Raw genomic sequence first — 23,440 nt, forward strand, 5'->3', positions numbered from 1 at the left:
AGTATGAAGGAAGTTGAACAAAACAAAAGTATTTTCCCTTCAGAGCACGTTGGTGAAAACAAACATACAATGAGACTGCAAGAATATGAAATGGATATTTTTGGCTGAAGTTCCATGCCGCTGCGTAAGAAATAAATATCTTCATCCAATTGGCTAAGAGTTAAATTTCGAACTTTTTTTTTCATCCTCGCAGCCATACAATGGGATATCTGTACTGCCTTGAAAGTGATGCTCATTGGCTATGCCAGGCACGTATAATTTTAATGACTGAATAAGTTGAGTTCATTCTACCATTGTACTCAATTTCATTTCACAGCCACAGAAAACGCAGATGTCAAGTTCGGCCGACAGCACAACTTCTCATCAACAAATGGAGAACAAAGATGTTGGTGCGGAAAACTATGTGGTTCTGAAAAAGAAGATCACGCTACTGAGAGGCATCTCGATCCTAACAGGGACCATCATCGGGAGTGGAATCTTCATCTCATCCAAAGGTATCCTGGAGAACACGGGAAGCGTGGGGCTCGCTCTCACTCTCTGGGTGGTGTGCGGAATCCTCTCTTTTTTCGGTAAGACATCAAATTTGTGCATATTTTGTGTCGTTTCATTGAGCGATAGCAGTAAATGAAAAATAAAAAAAAATCTCTTTTTATTTCAAAAGCTTTTTGTAACCTCAGCAGCTGAGCACAACATTGCAAAATGCTCGTGAACGATTAGAGGAGATTGTACATAATGTGTTTCCATTCAATCACCAGCGATACTTTTAGCCCTTCAGTATGTGATGCTTTTGAACAAATATAGGTATGCATGATGACAGCATAATATGTTGTTCAAAATATCTATCATCACACTTGTTTGTATGTATACTCAGAACATCTCTTTGAACATATTTTTTTCTGGCCATCATCCTATCCATCCACAAAATTCGATAGGATATGTAGTCCTATGAGTGGTGTTCAAAACGTTTTGGGAATGAGAGAATCACAATAGTCACGATGGTCCAAGAAACATCAATTATTTTGAACTTATTGTCATCATCATCATCATCATCATCATCATCATCATCATCCATCAATGTACCAAACTCTTGAGAGAGTGATTGTGCTGCTGAAGCAGTTATTGGCAAAAACTATGCTGGGTGATTTGCCAGGAGTCAGGCAGGGAAAAAAATTGGAATTTGTTCAGAGTGCCGGCAATAAGTCACCTACTCTTCATGAAAGACTGGAATATTTCACGTTCAGCAATGACCAGTGTTCGCAGACAGGTCCTCCAGCTTAACGTCCTTGCGATGGATGGCGCAAACATCGATGCATTTCCCCTCACGCGAAGACATCGGGGTGACATTTTAAAGCTGGGTGAAGATTCGAACCTAAGCTATCCTGTCATCCCTTTTAAACACATAAGAAGGTATCGTTAGTGAGGAATTTGTGATGTATGTCAAAAATCCATACACATTATGATAACAGAATCCAATGTGTTGTGCTCATAAGTGGTGTCTGAAAGGGAGCCATTACTCTTTTTGTCACCATCAGTCACAAGGTGTGAAAGAATTTGTGATGTGCGATGTTATTTCCAGGGGCCATGTCTTATGCCGAACTTGGCACCTGTATAAAGAAATCTGGAGGACATTACACCTACATCCTGGAGGCATATGGACCCCTACTTGCCTTCATCCGTATCTGGGTAGAAATCATTATAGTGAGGTACGTGCATGATTGATCGAAGTGTTAATCCACATCTAATAGTTACTATTGCCTTGATTTTCAAAAATATACTGGTTGCATATTCGATGGTTCAAGCAATTTTTTCTTTTTGAAGGTTTAGATGCCAAACAACGAACGAGATGGCAAAAGGGATTGAGAAATTATAGCATGTGCTTATCTGATCATTTCAAAGGAGTTTGTGTGTGAGATGGTTGTTTTGTTTTCTTGCTACTTATCCTGGCCATATTTCAGGATCTGCCATGGACCATGGGTCCATAACGAGTGAGAGGATGCCAGAGCCCCAACTCAGGGGTTGGACTTTGAAACAATAGTTCGGGCAGGAAATTGAAACTTGGCTAGGATTCTGGGGGCAATTGCATTGTGAAAGACAATGTGGATCCTCTGACATCCACCAGAAATCAATGCTGACAGATGGGTCCCCAGCTTACCATTCCAGCCGAGATATGGCGCACTTCACGGTGCAAGGCCCTGCCTGTGAAGCACCTGCCCGAAAGTTTGTAGAGGGGTCGGGAATTGAACACAAATGAGATAGCTCAAACTGTAGTGTGTGAATTCTGTGGCAACCTGTTGATTCAGCATCACGTGTTAACGTAATGTGTAGGCCCACTGTGACATCCTTGTTGACGAGATGTGGAAGTTTCTTTTTTTGAAAAATCATCATTGTCTACTGAAATGCCCACTAAAGCATACTGATAACAGGATTATTTGAGTTATGGGCTTGTGGTCCAGAAGATTCAGCAAGATGTCATCAGTGGTTTCAGCATTTAATAAATGTCATGGTACATTGAGGTGCCCCCAACAGTTTATGCTCCTGCGGAACAATTTTGTTCAAAAATAAATCTTTGCAAAAGGTGAAATTTATTTTGAACATTCTGAAATTGAATCCAAATATGAATAATTATTGTGATAATAACAACATAATGATACCATTTGAAATGCTTCATACAACTGAATAGTACAGGTAAAAAATTGAAGCAAATGTGATGATGATATATATATATATATATATATATATATATATATATATATATATATATATATATATATATATATATATATATATATATATATATATATATATATATATATATACAGTATATGTCATAACCGGGCGTAGTGGCGTGTGCCTGTAATCTGGCTACTCGAAGGCTTGGGTTGGAGGATCGCTTGAGGACGGGAGCTCTGCACTGGGCCACACTATGAGAGGGTGTAGAGCAGCCCGGAATCATGGTGAAACCCAATCCTTATCCCTGTGTCATAAGAGGCGACCAGGGTTGTGTCAGGAAGGGCATCCGGCGTAAAACCTTTGCAGATCATAACGGATGATCCGCTGTGGCGACCCCTAATGGGAGCAGCCAAAAGACGAACAACATACAGTATATGTCGTATTAAATTTCTTTCTTCTGAAAATCTGTTTTTTCAGCAAATTCAAACCCAAGTAGTCTCGGCATGTGAGGGTTAATTTTAATTGGGGTTTTAGGGAATGCTGTCCGTTCATTGTTTGTATTTTAGTACACATCTCATTGTCCTGATGGCATCAAGAGTCACTGCAATATGTTGACCTGTATATTACCTGTTGACGAGACCAACTGGGACAGGAAGATTCTATTCCCTGAAAGTTATTGGTGAGCGAATTAGGTTTTTACTGACAATGTGATATTCCCCAGGTATATGTCATTGTGATATTCCCAATGACATGATGATTCCCCAGGTGATTCTTCTGAGATTATCGCAACTTCCAGACGCTTAGAATACAAATAATTAGTAAGGTAGCCATGAATCACATCTGAAACAGCAGCCTCCATGATGCCAGCTAATGTCCTCACCAATATTACATCACAATATATAATATATAATCCTCCTGTGTTACTAAAGCTCCACACCATTGACATCGTCTCATAATTTGTGAGCAGTTGTGGAGACAGGACGAGCCTACAAATCATGTTTTGAAGAACACCCTGTTCGTCATTGCTGTCCACACAATTTAGAACAATGTTTAAGGTCATTATGCTGTTGGAGGATGAAGTCTTCAACAAAAGAAGCGTTTATTTCCAAAATGCAATGAAACTCCTGATATTTATTTTGGCAAATATCACGACCTGAACTTTGTCAGAAAAATTTGACATTTTCTCTGCAAAATCACAATCTCCACTTTGTACTTAATTTCGGAAATGTTGTCTACATTCCAAATTACAAGAAGCACCATCCTATCCTCTTTTTTTTTTTTTTACAAACCACAATGTATCCACCAAGTGATTCAATAATGCTTTAAGTGGAGAGTGAAAAAAGTTGGATTCAAAACTGTGCACAACAATCATTCCTGTCACCATGGTAAATCTAAAATGTGTAAAGAAATGGTGATCATCTTGAAGGAGGTGAGCAAGCATGATGTTCTCAATTTCAAAAATAAATTGATTCATCAGACAATCTAAAGGAAGCATGAACTCAAACAAATGATGTCATCAATGCTGAACATGATGAGGACAAAGACTGTATTATTCAAGAATGTGACAAAGAGAATTGGACGTGATGCATTTGCACAACTAGAGCTGCATTTGGTTGAGTGCAAACCTCCACCAGGCGAATCCGTTTTCGTTTTGTATCCCACTGATGGGTCGGATCTGGATCCGGATCTTCATCAAAATTTAATCAGCTTGTTCTTGTCACCTAACCAACTCGTCCACCTCGTTTTGTCATAACTCGTCCACCTGTCCACCAAGTTTCATCTGAATCCATTCATATCCCTTAACGCTGCTTCCAAATCGAAATATCGTGTTATATTTCGGTTTTCGCCCAATCACTCAATGGTGAAGAATCTATATATTAATACTGAAGGACCAATTTTGAATTAGGTTTTTTGAAAACAATAATCTACATATTAATACTGAAGGACCAATTTTGAATTAGGTTTTTTGAAAACAATAATCTACATATTAATACTGAAGGACCAATTTTGTGCTCCTCCTTGCGGTCGCGTCACATTTTTCTCCGTACTGTGACCTGCACTGAAAGAAACTTCGTACCTGTAAGAGTGCATCGCACATAGTGGCAAGAGTCAACTTTCAACTCTGAAGCAGAATAAACACTTTTTGTTGAGATGGGGGCGAGGAGTGAAGAGGCGGGGGGCAAGGTAAGCAAATTTTTGGGCGGGGGTAAGCAATTTGAAAGCGGGAGATGGGGGAAATGGGGCGGAGGATGAGTGGGCGGAGGCTGGGGTGAATTAGGCAGGGTTGAGTGTGAGGGGGTGGACAGGGGTGTGGGGGCCCGGGGCAAGTGAGGCGGGGAATCAAGAGACGGGGAGCGGGGAGTGAAGAGGTGGGGGCGGGGCCGGGGTAATTAAATTTTTTTGGGGGGGTAAGCAAATTGAAGGCGGGCGGAGGATGAGTAGGCAGGGGCAAGCACGCCCTGTCCAGTCCATGTCCCTCGAGTGTGGGTGAGCTGGTAAGGGTGGTTGAATGAACGGAATCCGTCTGTGACGGGGTTTCGGCTAGTCACTTTATGATTCTAATATCTGAATCCAGATGCAGACCTTCACCAAAATTTAATACATTGGTTTTTGTCACACATCAAACTTGTACACCAAGTTTTGTCTGAATCCTTCCATAACGTTTTGTGATATCCTGCTCAGACAAACAAACAGATAGACAAATAGACAGGGGTTAAAACATAATATCCGTCCATCTTCGGTGGCGGAGGCAATGGCTGAATATACACACACACACACACACACACACACACACGTCCTGTGTGTGTGTGTGTGTGTGTGTGTGTGTGTGTGTGTGTGTGTGTGTGTGTGTGTGTGTGTGTGTGTGTGTGTGTGTGTGTGTGTGTGTGTGTGTGTGTGTGTGTGTGTGTGTGTGTGTGTGTGTTTGTGTGTGTGTGTGTGTGTGTGAAAATTGGAATTTCTAGTTTTTGTTTGACTGAGAGCGATTTTTTTAACTCACCTGGACTTTAGTCAGTTGACCTTATGCAATCAAGCAATGTCTGTAGGTGAGTGAGTGAGTCAGTCGGTCAATAAACACTTCAGTCATTATTGCTTGAACCAAACATGATTTTGATGAAACTTCGCTACAAGCTTCATATCTGATGCCAAACCAAGGTTTATTGACAGCATCAAAATCTGCGCTCATTAAGGGAGTCGACGGGAGGGGGCGGTTTGACCCCCCCAAAATAGGTATTTGCTCTCTTCTCCAAAACTACACACATGATTTCGATGAAACTTGACCACAACCTTCTTCATCACCCATGATGTACCAAAGTTTGTCCATGGCATTAAAAATAAAACAGGGTCTGGGGGGGGGGGGTTGTGTGGGGACTTGAGTGACTGTTGCTCCTGATATAGGTGAACTTCAGGACAAGCGTTCCTATTTTTAATTTTCAATGAGGTATAAAGTTTTTTTTTAATGTTTTTTAAAATAATCAGCAAAAATTAGTTGTGACAACCAACAGAATCAAAAAAATTGCTCGTGAGAATGCTGAATACCTCAATTCTGTGTTTTCTTCCAAATGTGTGCCCAACCCCTCACTCCTTACACCGACCCTAACCTCTCGTACCCAACTGCTCATCTCTACTGTGTCTTTCCCACGTGAGAAGGTGGAGAGCTTTCTGGTAAAGATCGACTCTGATTCTGCATCAGACCCAGATGACAGTGCCTGTATCCGAAAAACTTGCTCTGCTACTCTTGCTCATCTTCCTGCTCTGATAACTCGATCCTTCTCTCCGGGTCAGTTTTCATCTGCCTGGGAGTTACCCAACATCACTGCATTGCACAAACATGTTGCGAAACTGATCCTCTGAACTACTAGCCCAATTGCTTGCTTCCGATTACAAGCAAGGTCATGGAATCTATCATTGTAGTTGACATCAAATTCATTGTTTTCTCCAACGACCTGATCTCAGATTATCAGATTGGTTTCAGACACTGTCATTATAATTCTCTGGACATGCTGCTTTTACTCGCCCAACAATGGATAGAGTCCCTCATTGTCAGACATGAGAACAGGGCCGTCTCTCTGGACATATCTCCTGCTTTTGATACAGTTTGTCATCCTGCCTTACTCTTCAAACTCTCTGCTTATGGCATCCAAGGCTAGCTCCTCTCATTGACCACTGACTTCCTCCACTCTCATCGTCAGCATGTAATAGCTCTTCACGGGATCTTCTGATCTCCCCTCCCTGTCGGGCTGGAGTGTCCCAAGGCAGTGCCTTGGGCCCAGTCTTGTTCATAATCTTCATCAATGATCTTTCTGATTCCCAAAAAAATCCAACCTCTTTCTTTGTTGATGATTCCACCCTCTGACATATCATCTCCAATCCTTCAGACAGTCAGGCAGCAGTCTCTTTCCTCCCTGCAAACCTTACTAGAATCAGGAGCTGGTCCAGTACTTGGAATATTTCTTTAAACCCAAACAAATCCCAAACACTCACCCTGTCTTTCCGAAAGCACCATCTGGCAAACCCTCCCATCTACTTCCTAAACAAACCACTTGAAGAAGATAAGTCATTTAAATGTTGATGCCTCACCATCAACCATGGTCTTTCTTGGGCAGGGCATATTTCCAAGACGACCTCCAGAGCCAGCCACCGACTTGGCATGCTTCGTCATGCAAGGTCTTTCCTTGGCCAGTCAGAACGTTTGACAACCTACAAGACCTGCAATCAAAGCTTTATAAAGTGCTCCTCTACCTTTGGGGTGGTACCCCTGCCTCACAACTTGCCCTTCTTCACGTCGTGGAAAGCAAAGCCCTCAAAATCATTGGGATCTCTCTCGCCAAAGCTGAGTGTCTAAGCCTGTTACTCTCACATCGCAGACAGGTTGGTGGCCACTCTGTATTTCACCACCTCATTGTTGGTCTTGCACCTTCTGAGGCACTCCAGCCTTAACAGGGACAGGAGATGAAAGTATTCTGTTGAGAGCCACAAGTTGGCTGCAGGATTATAGAAAGTCAGGAAGCCATGTGGAGAGTTGACCTGGGCAATGCTATTGGCAGAGAGTTTAGAGAGCAAGGGAGGATGTTCAAGTTGTGGAGTGCAAAAGCAAAGTTTTTATTTTATTTTATTTTATTTCAATTTGTTTTTAAGCGAAGAGGGCAATTAGGATAATGTTGAAGAGATAGAAAGTACAAAATTTGGGATGAAAAAGCAACTACCTTAGGTCATCCTCCATCCATATGTATGATCTCTTCTACCCCAACTAACCCCATTCCCAAATACTCCCTTTTTTCAGGTTATTGTGACACCCCCCCCACCCCCCTCACTTTCCTCGCCCATTTTCGTTTGTCAGTTGTCAGTTGGTTTTTTTCCTTTTCTCATTCCCGCTTTCCCCTTCCACTTCTTGCTGTGTTTCATTTAGCTTGTGTGCAGCTTGTTCACCCCTACGTGTCCTCCCCCTCCCCTTGACTCTCGCTCTCACTTCTACTCTGCTGTTGGTGTTCCCCCTTTCCATTTTCGTTCCCTTCCATGAGCCTCGACCGTGTATACAAACAAATGGAATTTTTATCAGAACAATGAAAATGGATGTACTGTGTAGCATTTTGGAGTCGCTCTTCAAAATGGACTTCCAGAAGGTACTGCTTGCCTCTATAAAATGTGATGATAGTTATCTTTGCACAACGTTTATCACTGGAGAAGCAGGTATGTCGAAGCTACATGGACACAAGGATTGATACGTGTCATTTACTGCCAAGATATGTCATTATTATAAATATAAATAACCCAAAGCAATATCCAAAATACACGACAATGAAACCAAGCCAACCATAACCTTAATTGTCATTATCTTGTAACCTTGTCTTAATATAATACTTAACTCTACAACTATAATGGCAGGCTTACAAATGATGACAGGCTTTTAAATGTCCTTCAGAGTAATGTGTGTGATGTTCTGTGTGGTACTGTTCTCGGGAGAATGAAACTGAGAATGAGGGAGGATGAAAAGTCACACAGTGATTGGCAGCCAAAGCAACGTCATGAGCTGTGGTGACACATAGGCTGCTCACGTTGGCATGCTGGGGCAGTTTCACAGTCACTTATGGCTTGAGGTTAGCAGCAAGTTGTGGTGTGCTGTTCCTGGTGTGCTCCACTTTGAATTGATGAAGCTCTCGATCTTTATCCAAATTATGCAACACCTAAAGGACAATACAGGAAACCCTCAAATATTGCAGGGGTTCGGTTAGGTTCCTGGAAAATGCCACAATAGTTAAAACCGCGATCATGGAAAACCAAAGGCCAATGGGAAAAGGGGCTTCGGTGCCTGGGTTCGAGAAAATATAGAGGAAGGTGGGCAGCAGCCATAAACATATCACAATTGAAATAACATGAATATATATATATATATATATATATATATATATATATATATATATATATATATATATATATATATATATATATATTGGAGATTAACATTGAAATAAACACGTAAATACAATAAATACAGTATCACTTAAACAAAAGCACAAGACTTTGACCTTTTTAATTTATTACAAAACAGAGAGGTGGATGAGGGTAAGAACATGATGTACTTGTACTGTAAATAGAAAACACAAGACTTAGCTCAGGATGATGATTATGCTGTTAGAGTTGAGAGCAGGGAAAATGGAGCGGGGAGGGGGTATTCAGCAATCAGAAGAGCAACATGAGCTTTATGACAAGCAGGTAAGGGGAAATTGAAGATCATCGATGATAGAAATAATCAAATATGCATGGGAGATGACATAAAATAGTAGTAGGCCATTACCTAAAAAAACAAAACTGGAGACAAGAGCAAGACTGGATAGACTGACTCTCAGGAGAAGCTTCTTCACAAATGAAAGACAAGCAAAATGCAATGTTCCAGGTGGTGGACCACTTCATTTTTCTTCTCTTGCAATCAAGGAAATAGATCTGAGAGTTTTGTGGATAGAAAGGTTTCTTTGTTTTATTTATTCTCCAGATATGTGCTGCAGTGAGATGGAGGCATTTACCACTGCAGAATCTTCCCTATATGTTCATATTTTAATGCGCTCCACATGACTCGCTGCCTCAACAGGATACCACATTGTGTGGAAAAAGCTAATTAATTCGTCCTGATGATGAAGCAATGTAGGCACAAACAATCCTGCTCATGACTCTTCATTTTGAAATGGTGAATATCCAAATGACCGTTGTACACTGCCCTTTTTTTTTTTTGTACGAGTCCATGGTAATGCCATGTGGAGATCTCTGTCTCTCCTTTCTTTGAATTATTTTTGTTTACTATGTCTCATAGTCATCGTATGTTCTGTTATTTGGATTATGTGGAATGAGCAGTGGCGGTTGGTCATGTTCTGAGTGTGAGTGTGGTGGCCTGAGGGCCACAGCAAGGTTTCAAAAAGTAAAACTAAAACCGATGGCAGGGGGTACACTGCTTGACAGTTGACATTCCTTTCCAGTTTACAGTAGTCAATGCCACTGAAGCGTACAACCCTGGACTGTTCTATAATTGTTTGATTATTTTATCATACATTCAGGTTTTTGGGTTGTTAGTTTACAGTCATAGGTTTTATCAACTGAATGTTGACGAAGGTATGCTAACCACCTTGGGAGGTAAAGTAAACCTCATGTGTCTGATGTGATGTTAAGCCTTTCAGTTCTTTCATCCCCTCTTTCTGTGCAGGCTGGAGTTCCTCAAGGTAGCGTTCTGGGCCCTGTTCTTTTTCTGGTTTTCATCAATGATCTCTCGGACTCTCTGGAAAATCCTCTATTTCTCTTTGCCGATGACTCCACCCTCTGCCGTACCATCTGTCATCCCTCAGACCGGCAAGCAGCAGCTTCTTCGCTCACTGCAGATCTGGATAAAATCACAAACTGGTCCAACACGTGGAACATGTCTTTCAATCCAGACAAATCTCACACTCTCACTATGTCTCTTCGAAAGGACCGTTTACAAAACCCCCCCATCCACTTTCTCAACAATCCTCTGGAAGAAGTCTTTTCTTTCAAGCTTCTGGGTCTCACTATCTGCCATAACCTTTCCTGGGAAAGTCACATTTCCAACCTTGCCTCAAAAGCCAGTCGCCGATTGGGAATCCTCCGTCGTGCAAAGTCCTTCCTCGGCCCTCTTGAGCTCCTGACCACTTACAAAGCTTTTGTCCGTAGCCTGATGGAGTACTGCTCTCCCCTCTGGGCTGGTGCTCCTGCCTCCCACCTTTCTCGACTTCACGCTGTCGAAACCAGGGCTTTTAAGATCATTGGCATCTCCCGCAATGAAGCTGAGTCTTTGGGCCTCTCACTCAATCACCGCAGGTTGGTCGGTGGTCTTTCTGTCTTCTACCGACTCCTCTCCAGCCTTGCCCCCCTGCTCTCTCTGCGATTTGTCCCAACCACATTTCCACAGGGCGCTCAAGGTCCGCCAACAACCCCCTTCTGGTAAAACTACCAAAATCACGAATCACTGCTCATCTTCACTCTTTCATTCCTCTTTTTTCCCGCCTTTGGAATAAACTTCCTCACTCTATTCTTTCCCATTCTTCCCTCCAGGCTTTCAAAACAGCTGTTCACCACCACCTCTTATCTTCCCCCATCCAAATCCTCGATCTTTTCTACCCCCGATAATCCACCCAAGCCCACTTCCTTCAATTCTCCTGCTTTCCTTCCTGAAAGTCCCTGTAATGTCCATCTTCTCCTCGCCATGTTCCCCGTCCCATCCCCATCCCTCTCCCTTCCACAGTTCACCTGTGTCTGTTCCCCAATGTTTTGTCCCTTCCACTCCCACCCCTCTTGTCTCATGCCTCCTTGCTGTGAGTTGTGTGTTAGCTCTCATACGAGCCTCGACCAAGGTATACAAAAAAAAAAAAATAAAAAAAAAAAAGCCTTCGTCGGTCAGTTTACAATAGTTAACTTTTAGGCCTGTGATGTTAATTTTGTCATCTGTCCTGTCTAATTTCTACTCTGCATTGTACTGCATGTATCTTTCAGTAGATTAAGTTTTAAGGTTTATAATCAACAATAAAGTCAACTAATTCAAAAGCTCAGGCTTTTCTTCTTCGTCTGCTTTGTTTGCTGCGGGGTCGCATCCTTGGCTGAGGGTACGACTGTGCCTCCAATACAATGCCCTCTGCTGGTTAGGGCAGGAATTTGAAATTTGCCCATGGTGCCAGCGATAGCTCACCTATTCTTCACGAAGGACACCATTGAATCTTTAACATCCACCAACAAATGCTGATAGACAGGACGCCTATTTAGCAACAGGGCCGACGCACACATTGATGAATCATCGTACCCGTGAAACACCGGGATGACAGTTTATACCTGGGTCAGGATTCAAACCCAGGTTAGACAGCATATAGCTGAGTGTGCAATCTCTATGTCACTCTGTCAATCTCGAACCTTCAAATGACGAGTGCTTTTACATTTAAAGAGACTCGAGTGACATGTTTTTTTCTGAACGTTTTTCTGAGACTGCAAAGTCCAAGCTGACTCGCTGACTACATATTAGAAAAAAAGAAAACTGCATTATATATAACCTCCATCGAAGACCTTCTCTCTTCCTCTCCTGATATGGTGTAGTTACTTCATAGAGGCTCCCCTTGATGGGCAAATTGCGGACGACCCTTCCACACACTTGCATTAGTCATATGTTCCTTCCCATCCATCCATTGGGACCATACTCTGTGTAGAACGTTAGTGCTGCCGAAGCAGTCTCCTTGGATATTGGGTACAATACTGGATGGGTCACCACTCCAACACAAGATACCAACATGCTGGCACTCATTTTGCTGACCTCAGAAGGATGACAGGCAGAGTCAACCCCACCTGGTATTAATTCAACAGCCGAGTGGGATTTGAACTCAGGATCCAAGGACCCCAAGCCCACCACCATAACTATTAAGCCAACACCAAGCATATGTTCCTTCCCATTACAATCTTAAGTGACGTCTTATATAGTCTTAAGACTGTCTGTGCCATTTTATCCCATATTCTCAAGGAAGAAGGTCTAAAACTTATATTGGCTCTTTCTCCAGGGAGGGAAAGTCATAATCTTGCAGCAGCAGACCACAACGAGCAAAGCCATTATGCTATTCAGTGTTGTTTTAAATTGAATGCTATTAAAAATGGGTCTGGCCTCAATCACTGACTGAATTACTAAGGCTGATAATTCATAAATACTACAGTGGGAGTGCAAATGCATTATTAATCTATTTACTCAGTCACTGTTGGGTGGGGTCAGCCAACATAGCCCATCAAGACTGTGGCCCAATCCTGGAAATGAGATTCAGTTCTTTCTGCTCAACTGAATGGCCTTTCGCTCAGGGTTAATACATTCATGTACGCCCCGACTCACAAATTCTGCTAATGCACAACAGATTCAAGATGTTACATTTTGTTCCTCGGCTATTAATGCAATAATTATTCCACGGGTCGAAACTAGATTTCTTCACCCAGCTTGGCCTGAATGAAAACATTCCCAGACTGATTGAAGTTGATTTGAAATTCAAATCATCCTTCACACAGGCAAGATAATTTCACTTAAAGAGCTTTTTTCATTGAGTTAAACAATTTATTTGCACTAATTATTCCCACAATTCCTTGAAGAGGTTTAACGAACACCTGTTGTAGTTTTTACCATCGCCACCGAACTGTTACGGTGTAGTTGTCTTCTCTTCTGAGGGTAGTCTGTTCTGTTGTTTAAGCAGCTTGATTACCTCCACCACCGAAGGTGGACCGAGGTTGTGTTTTCACCCCTCTCTGTTTGTCTGTTTATCTGTCTGTCTGTTTGTGAACATGATATTTCAAAAAGTTAGGGACGGATTCGATCAAAATTTGGTGGAGAGGTTGGATGTGTGATAAGGACAAATTGATTAGATTTTGGTGAAGATCTGAATCCGGATTCGAATCTGAGACTTTTTACAGTGATTCTTCACCATTGAGAGATAGTGCCAAAAACTATATGTAACATGATATCTCAAAATGTTATGGATGGATTCAGATGAAACTTGGTGGATGAGTTGGGTGTCTGATAAGGACGAATTGCTTCGATTTTGTTGAAGATCTGAATCCAGATACCAGAATTTTCAGTGATTCTTCACCATTGAGCGATCGGACCAAAAACAATAGAGAGCAATTTGGTTTTTTTAAGTTGTGGATGGATTCGGACGAAACTTAGTAGGCAGGTTAAGTACGTGACAAGGACTAATGAATTCCAATTTGGTGAAGATCCAAATGCGGATCTAGATACTGGAGTTTTATTTATTTATTTTTTTGAAGTGATTTTTCACCATTGAGAGATGGGGCCAAAAACTATCTATAGCATGAAATCTCAAAAAGTTGTGGATGAGTTGTGTAGGTGACAAGAACAAGCCGATTCGATTTTAGTTCAGGTCTGCATTCAGATCTGGCCTTTCAGTGGAATACAAAACGTAAGCTGTTCAGCCTGGTGGCGGTATGCGCTCTCCCGAATGTCGTTGAAGTTTTTTTTAGCGTTTGTAATATGATAATTTTAGCCCTCATGATAACCTCTCAGTAGTTAAGCTTTGTTTGCTTGCTGATGTACAGACCAGGGGTCACGGCATTGGTAGCCCTTGCAATTGGACGTTACCTGCTGGAGCCAATCTTCCTGCCTTGCCACGTGCCAGAGACCGCAGTGAAACTCGTCTCGGCCACATCTCTCCGTACGTTTCTGTTCTTCATTCCTAAATCAGCCAGAAAGCCATTCCTTTGGGATAAAAGCTTGTAGATACAATAAAAATGCCATGAAAGCCACTAATCTCTTCCATGGCTCACATTTTCAAATGAAAAAAACAACATCATGTATATGTCTGTCAGTCTCGATAATTGCATTTGGAATGTGCAGATGTCAATTCCAACATTCCTTTTGACAAATCAGGTACGAGGTTTGGCTTTCTCAATTAAAATTACTCTGAAATTTGTTTAAGTTGAAATTATCATGCTTAATGGTGTTTTCTCATCTTTCATATGAATGTGAAAAATTTGATAATGATAGGATTGCTAATTCTTATACATAGGTTTGAAAAGGAACATATATATATATATATATATATATATATATATATATATATATATATATATATATATATATATATATATATATATATATATATATATATATATATATATATATATATATATATATATATATATATATATATATATATATATATATATATATATATATATATATATATATATATATATATATATATATATATATATATATATATATATATATATATATATTTATGTGTGTGTGTGCATTGTCTGTCCCGTCCTGTGTCGTCACTGAACTACTCCCTAAAACGTTTGTGAAATTGTACCAAACTTTTGGACTGCACCTAGCTCTCCCATCTATATGCCTGAAGGGTATTATTTTTGAAATTTTTTTGAAAAAAAAAAAAGAATTAAACTTAAATCTCCCACTTCGATTGCTTATAATAATGTAATTAATCACGATATCACAATAATTAAATCTGCAAAATAAATGTTTGTATGATGTATATGTATATATATATATATATATATATATATATATATATATATATATATATATATATATATATATATATATATATATATACAGTATTTGTGTATATTCCTGGTGTTGGCGTTGTGGTTAGGGTAGCAGCTTGGGTTCCAAAAGGTCCTGAGTTCAAGTCCCGTTGGCCGCTTGAATTAATACACACCAGGAGGTTGACTCAGCCTGTCATCCTTCCGAGGTCGGCGAAGTGAGTACCAGTGTACTGGGCCGGTGTATGCCCTGGTTAGAATAGGTGTACCATATCCTTGTGTCGTAAGAGGCGACCAGGGTTGCGTCAGGAAGGGCATCCAGCGTAAAAACCTGTGCCAAATCATTATGCAGATCATAACGGATGATCCGCTGTGGCGACCCCTAACGGGAGCAGCCGAAAGAAGAAGAAGATATAGTATGTGTGTGTGTGTGTGTGTGTGTGTGTGTGTGTGTGTGTGTGTGTGTGTGTGTGTGTGTGTGTGTGTGTGTGTGTGTGTGTGTGTGTGTGTGTGTGTGTGTATACGAGGTGTGTTCAAAAAGTATCCAACCTTTGTTCATAAAAAATACTCGTATCCAGATACAACAAACTTACACTCATCTCCTTCAAAGTAGTCCCCTTGGGCTGCCACACACTTCTCCCAACGGTTCTGCCACTATCGGAAGCAACGCTGGAACGCCTCTTTTGGGATGGCACGCAGCTGCTCCGTCACATTCCGCATGATGTCTTCTCTGGACTGAAATCTGGTCACTTTCAGGGGCATTTTCAGCTTCGGGAAAAGCCAGAAGTCACACGGAGCCATGTCGGGAGAGTCGGGAGCCTGACGAAGCACAAGTGTGTTGTGTTTGGCCAGGAAACTCTGTATCAAATGTGAAGAATGGGCAGGTGCATTATCGTGATGGAGCTGCCAATTGACCGCTGCCCACAGGTCATGGGCGGGTGCGTTATCGTGATGGGGCTGCCAATTGACCTCTGCTCACAGGTCCGGCCGTTTGCATCACACAGCGTCACAAAGGCGACACAGTACATCTTGGTAGTATCCTGCATCAGCAGGGTCCTCACTTGGTCAATGACGATCTCATTTCGGGACGTTGAGTGCCTACCAGAACGTGCTTCACTTTTCACTGATGTGCGACCATCTTTGAAGTGGTTGTACCACTCTTTTATCTGTGTGGTGCCCATTGCTTCGTTCCCAAAGGCCTGTTGAATCTTGCGGATCGTTTCCACTTGGGAATCGCCAAGCTTGAAACAAAATTTTATGCAGTAGCGTTGTTCATGTTTTTCCGTCATTTTGTGAAAAACGAAAATCCGACGGCGCTCACTTACACTTCCTCACTCATCGGCGGTCTGTCGGCGACTGACAGCTTCTGCAGGCGGGAAAATATTCACGCATATGGATTAGGATCGCCTACATACGTGCACCAAACCTAGCTTCATTTGCTGACGCATGAAAAATTAAGGTTGGATACTTTCTGAACACACCTCATATATATATATATATATATATATATATATATATATATATATATATATATATATATATATATATATATATATATATATACATATATATATATGGGCAGTGGGCAGTTATATATGTGTTATATATGTATTATGTTATATGTTATATATATTTATATATATATATATATATATATATATATATATATATATATATATATATATATATATGGGCAGCATATAACCCTGCTGTGGGGCAGTGTGCCTCCATTGTGTGATGAAGAGGTGTGCTGTTGGGTGGCAGTGTATGCGTGCCATGTTGGTGTTGTTTTCTTGCATTTTTTTGTCTTTTCTGCTGTGCACCATCCCTTTCTTGATACATTTATTAGCAGATTGTATTGTGTTGGGAAAATAAATATTTCACTGAGTGGACCACCTCCTTGGCCATTCGCATACCGAGCCTCAAGCACCAATCAAAGTTACTTATTAGTTGTTATTTACCGTGTTTATGTTATTTAGTGGTATACCTCATTTATTGCGATGCCCCTGATGCAGTGTCCCTGTCGGTCAGACCAAGAATTTGGAATTTATCCATAGTGACGTACATGGCTCTCCTACTCTTCAAAAAATACACCATGAGATTCTTCATGTCTTGCAATTAATACCAGCAGATGAGATGCCCAGTTTAACATCCATAACATCCAATGTGCACACACTGATGTATCACCCTGCCTACAAATCCACAGGGTGGCAGTTCATAGCGAGGCCAAGATTCAAACCCAGGCTCGAGACGATTCATAGCTGAGTGCACATACCTCTATGCTATCCTTTTAGCCATGTTAAATAAATATATATTAACCGGATATTCTAAAATGGTATTATAATCTATAATTCCGAGAATCATATTTCATTCACAGTAGTTCAAAATATAGTCATTTTAACATTTACTGCCGTTTTGCAGAGTGATTCGGTCGTTTTGAGACTACCATTATATTGTTACTGAATCACTATAACCATTATTTGGGCCTTCCTTCATATTGAATAAGCGTGTTAAGGGAATGGGGGTAATTTGATAAAATATGCATTTTAGAAAAGAAAGTGGAGGTAAGAGTTAAAGAGATGGCAGAGAAGTGAAAAGAGCTTTCTTTCTTCCACCACGAGCTTTATTGCTTTCTTTACAGCTTCGTCTTCTGACCACTGTTGCACATATGTAGATATAGCCATTGGATGTAATATGTAGATAGCCGTTTACTAATCTGAAGACCAATTAATTCAGCCTTGTTGTTCTCATTTTCATCTGGGCACCGAGATAGATTGAGAGGTGAGAGATAAAAGCTCATCGTATTGATGTTTCTTATCCAATATTAACGACTATAAATGCCTTTCAAATTTTTATTTTCTTTTTGCAGTGGAAAAGACTCATAGAGAAGCTTATTCATCTATCACATGCAGGGAAAAGACATCAGTAAACATCAAAATACTTTGACAATAATTACAAGGACACTATCGTGGGCAACATCTAAAGACATATGATAGATCGTATTTTGAACCTGGTTTCACTGCAATCATGAGCCACATTTTATGATGGGAACACTTACAGGCCAACACGATGATTTTAAACAACCATCAGAAGAAATTATTTAAATTACACTTCTTGTCTACTTAAGTTAAACTATGGGGAAGATTGTGGCCCATACGGGTCATCAATGGTCTTCTCTGCTCTAATTTGACGTCTCCAATTGTTATGGTAACTTACGGTCTCCTCTGATAAGATCCATAGAAACTAGATATCTGCGATCACAGAGCTATCACCAAGTGTAAGCCGGGGAGGTTTATCCTTGGCGATTGCCCGTGACTTATCCTTGGCACGCAATCCATTGATGGCCATATTTTGTTCTCACCATCATATGACTTGACCTTCAACATTTAGGGATAGAGTGCAGATTTTTAAAATGTGCCCCTTCTACATTGTATCCATAAAACTCACATCATGAAAATTGGAGGAAAATTATTCAAGTTGTGATTTTAAAAATGTTTTTTTTTTGTTTTGTTAATTGGGTCACAATCCGAAAAAAGTAGGTAAAGGACATAAATTAAATATAATGTGCATAACTTCATTGCAGATCCACCATTATGATGCAAAAACATGTTGGAAGGCCATGCAGTCTTTGAGATTCCACATTGGCAAAATTGAGCAATGACAAAAAAAAAACGTGTTTTTTTTTTTATACTGCCATTTGACCTTGACCTTTAACTCAGAGGACTATGATATAAATTGATTGTAAATGCGACTATCTCTGGGCTATCTACAGAGGGCATTTCAGTTCCAGTTGGAAAAACCTTTTTTTGAGTTGTGGTTAAAAATGTTAAAATACTTATAATTGGGTCATGACCATGAAAAGTTACGTCAACCCTGCTATATATTATTCCCATTATTCATGCAAAATTTCATTTCAAAGGTCCCATCCAGCTCCGAGATACAGCTTCAGACATCGGGATAAAAAGGGCGAAAAGCCTAAATGGTGGTTTAGTACTCCTAGGGGTGTAAGACCTTGAGCTTTAACTCTGAGGGGTATGACGTAAATTAATTTTAAATGCAGCTTGCTCGACACTATCCAGAGAGGGTAATTTTGTTCTGATCGGACAAACTTTCGTTGAGTTCTGGTGAAAAATGTTAAAATGACAACTTAGGTTCTGACCTTAAAATTCGGTCAAGGTCAAAAACCATTTGGGTTAACCCTGCATACTTTCTATTCACATTATTTGTGCTAAATTTATTTCCAAAAGTCCCAGCTGGCTCCAAGATACAGCTCGGAAATTGATACAGTTTAGAAATTTGGAATGTTGAGAGTGCAGGAAGAAAAAATGTTTATAAATGGTGGTTAAGTACTCCTGGGGGTCGAAGAAACTCTGTGGTACCATTAAAAATTGGGGATCTAATTGTAGAAACAAACCTGACAACAGCAATCAGCCTTCCCAAATCCTTTGGGGGGAGGCTAAAATATCAAAAAGTCGGTAGGACGACTGATGTAGAAATGGGAGAGATATTCCATACGAATAAAAAATTAACAATAATCGACCAAGGTACAAACTTATAAATCTACTAATCCTGGTGGGTGGAGTTTGTGCATTACTTGCTCAAAAAGTATCGTCTGTATATTAAATAACACATAATCCAATTACTTGTGGGTCCTCTTATGAAAGGGAGACAATTCTGATTTCGTTTATACATGCATAATAGGAGTTTCCCATCCTATCTATAACTGACATATGAGTAGTCTCGGAGTAGTTACCGAGGAAAGTGATGGGAGTGATTTCCCACAATGGAGAAATTTCCCACAATGAAAAATGGTTATTTCCCACAATAACCCAAATAACACCTATGAGAACTCAAAAAATAAAAGTTTCAAAAAGAAACATTTTCAAGTTTTTTTTCAGAATTTTTTTTAAATGATTTTTTGGGGGTTTTTTGCAGAAAACCTAAGCGTTGTCCCCTTGAGTATATCGTGAAAGTTTGGTGTCGATTGGCCTAAGGGTCTCAGTGTAGTTACCAGACATATAGACATACAGTACTTACACACTTTCGCTTTTATTTACAAGATAAAGTACCTACCAGTGGTCTGTGGAGGATTTCACATCCCATAACATTCATGAAACTTCAGGAGAGCATTGCTGAGCTACAAAACTGACAGACCCAAAACAGCCCATTTGTAATTCCCCCACTTATTATTATTTCATAACTTTGAAGGATTCCACAAAGTAGGAATACATTATATACATACTTACATGTGCAGCAATGAAGGGTGAAGTAGGCTCGGCAAGACAATGTTTAGCAATCAGCCTGCTGGGGGTGGCCCTCGGTGACACAATACAGGACTATTGAAGTGACGTATGAAGGCTAATGATGTCTCTTCTTCGCAATAGTTGCAAAAGTCATACAAATTTATCTTGTGGCGCCAGAACCAAAGAAATATTATTGCTTTAGAACTCGGGGTTCGGGTATTACCACGAGGGGAAGCACTCAGGTTCCTCTCAAATGCCCAGCCCTGTAGACCAACGTGCTGCGGAAAACTCCACGGCCCGGCAGGTTGCTGACCAACCACAAACGTCAATTAACTTTGTCAACTCTAACAGGTTTACCAATCTAACACCGTTTACCCAAAGAGCTGACGACATTAACCGAGTTCTGTGCCCTCAGCACACACTCAGATTACTGGCAAGGGATACAGTGAGTGCATCCTGGCTAATGAGAGCAGATCGGCAGACAGCAGCCTCTTCACTCTCTGCAGACCTGGATAAAATGGCAAGCTGGTCAAACACTTGGAATGTGTCTTTCAATCCTGACAAATCTCACACCCTCACCATGTCTCTCCAAAACGACCGTCTGGAACCCCCCCCCCACCCCCCATCTACTTTCTTAACAATCCCCTTGAAGAAGTCCTTCCATTCAAGCTTTTGGGTCTCACTATCTGCCATGATCTTTCCTGGGAAAGCCACAACTAAAAGCTGGCCTCCAAAACCAGTCGCCGACTGGGCATCCTACGTCATACGAAGTCCTTCATTGGCACACCTGAGCTTCTAACCACTTACAAAGCTTTCATCCGCAGTCTGATGGAGTACTGCTCCCCCTTCTGAGGTGGTGCTCCTGCCTCATACCTAGCTCGACTTCATGCTGTGGAAACCAAGGCATTTAGGATCATTGGTATTTCCCACAATTAAACTGAGTCTTTGGGTCTCTCACTCTCTCACCAGAGGCAGGTCAGTGGTCTTTCTGTATTCTGCCATGTCCTCCCTGGCCTTTCCCCCCCTCCCCTACTCTGTCTGTGATCTGTCCCCCCCCCCCTGGTATTACATCAGGGCGCTCAAGGTCCACCAAAAACCACTTCTTCACTGCTCACCTTCACTCTTTCATTATTCTTTTTTCTTGCCTCTGTAACAAACTCTGACACACTCTTCAAACCCACTCTTCCCTCCAGGTCTTCAAAACAGCTGTTCACCACCATCTCATATCTTTCCCCATCCAAAACCTTGATCTTTACCTCCTCCGTTAATCTACCGCAACCCCACTTCCATCAAATTGCATTTTCCTTCCTGGAAAATCCTGTAGTACCATCTTATTTACCCCGTGTACCTCGCCCCATCCCTCTCCCTTCCACAGATATCCAATTGTCTTTGTTCCCCACTATTTTGTGCTTCCCTCTCCCACCCTTCTTGTCTCTTGCCTTGTGATATGTTTCTGTGTATTAGCTCTTACATGAGCCTCGACTTGGTCGACAAAAAAATTAATCACATGGGATAAAACTTCCCGTCTGACAATAATATGGACTGTGCTGGACCAATGGGGAAAAGGACACTATGAACAGGTTTAACTGAACTAATGTTGATTTATTTATAAGGAAGTGCGAGGAAAAGCATGTGACACAGCGAAGACAAGGGGTTTATTCAAAGGGGGTATTCATACAGCAAGAAGATACAGTATTCATGTGGTGCAGCAAAAGATATACAATGATCCAAACCCATGCAGTACAGAAACCAAGAACAGAACTAACTCTTCTTCTTCTTTCGGCTGCTCCCGTTAGGGGTCGCCACAGCGGATCATCCGTGTGATCCGCATAGTGATTTGGCACATGTTTTACTCCGGATGCCCTTCCTGACGCAACCCTGGTCGCCTCTTACGACACAGGGATATGGTACACCTATTTTAACCGGGGTATACACCGGCCCAGTACACTGGTACTCATTTTGCCGACCTCGGAAGGATGACAGGCTGAGTCAACCCCCTGGTGTATTAATTCAGTGGCCCTACGGGGCTTGAACTCAGGACCTCTTGGATCCCAAGCCGCTGCCCTAACCACTGCGCCAACACCACCAAGAACAGAACTAACTATACACCGACTATATCGAGCTTACACAAACCTACTAAAGGTAACAATAACAGGCACCATCAGAATCACTCCACAGAAGGGCAGATAATGCTTTAGTCACATTTGGCTCAGCGGCCGTAGGGTCTAAAAAATCTACGGCCATTAGCAATTATAGGGCGGCCGCAGTATTTCCACGGTCACACAATGTAACAGTCACATATGTTTTTATTTTGGGGTAGCCGCACGGGGTATTTAGAAATTGTGGAGACCGAAAACGTAGGGGTGCCATAGGTCTTTGATTTGATGTCGCACGGTGACCTTAGGGCGTCCCTGCGGCGGCCATAGAATTTTCAAGGCAGACGCAAGGTAGCCTCAAGGTGCCCGCAGGGGGCCTTAAGGCGAACGTGGAAATAGTGCGGCCGCCGTAATTTTTTGGGGGTTGGTAAAATTCATTTTTCATTGATAAGAGCCTACGGAAAATGGACGAATAACGCAAGCCCACCGTACGCCCTACGTACGGTCGACGTGGAACACATGTACGTCATGGCTACGGCTTGTCGAATTGCTACGGCCAACCTAGAAATGAAAAAAGTTATAACTCCGCGCTTTAATTCCACGGAGACCCCTACGGCCTGTAAAAGATAGCCATACGGCGTAGGGCAATCCTGAGGCCACCTCAGGAACTCTGCGGCCGCCGCACGTTTCTGTCAATTCGGAGGGGGGGGTGGTCGTACGGCCGCCGTATCCTAGCCATAGAGCAAATGTGACTCATGCTTTAGTAAGTGAGATAAGAAAAGCTGAGTCGTTGGCAGCCTCTGCCTTACCCGCCACATACATGTGCACATATTATGCTAGTCCAAAGTGGAGCGAAGGTAAGGGTGGGAAGTAATGAAGAGCAAAGGAGGGTGT

General features: G+C 41.5%; 1 protein-coding gene across 2 annotated transcripts in view; it reads left to right on the forward strand.

The window, feature by feature from the left end:
- Positions 1-231: 231 nt before the first annotated feature.
- The window catches only part of LOC147008664 (cystine/glutamate transporter-like), a 90,135-nt gene continuing 66,926 nt past the window's right edge, over positions 232-23,440 (forward strand). Inside the window, exons 1-3 of one of the 2 annotated variants that reach the window (XM_085864464.1) lie at positions 232-569; positions 1,577-1,703; positions 14,239-14,354. In XM_085864464.1, coding sequence (XP_085720590.1) covers positions 332-569; positions 1,577-1,703; positions 14,239-14,354 — 481 coding nt within the window. In that variant the 5' untranslated portion in view covers positions 232-331. The remainder of the gene's footprint in view (positions 570-1,576; positions 1,704-14,238; positions 14,355-23,440) is intronic. The other variant, XM_085864463.1, reaches the window with a different exon arrangement.

The sequence above is a fragment of the Eptatretus burgeri genome, chromosome 18 (genome assembly GCF_056783735.1).
Source record: "Eptatretus burgeri isolate ZD-2024b chromosome 18, Ebu_testis_v1, whole genome shotgun sequence".
Classification (NCBI taxonomy): Eukaryota; Metazoa; Chordata; class Myxini; order Myxiniformes; family Myxinidae; genus Eptatretus; species Eptatretus burgeri.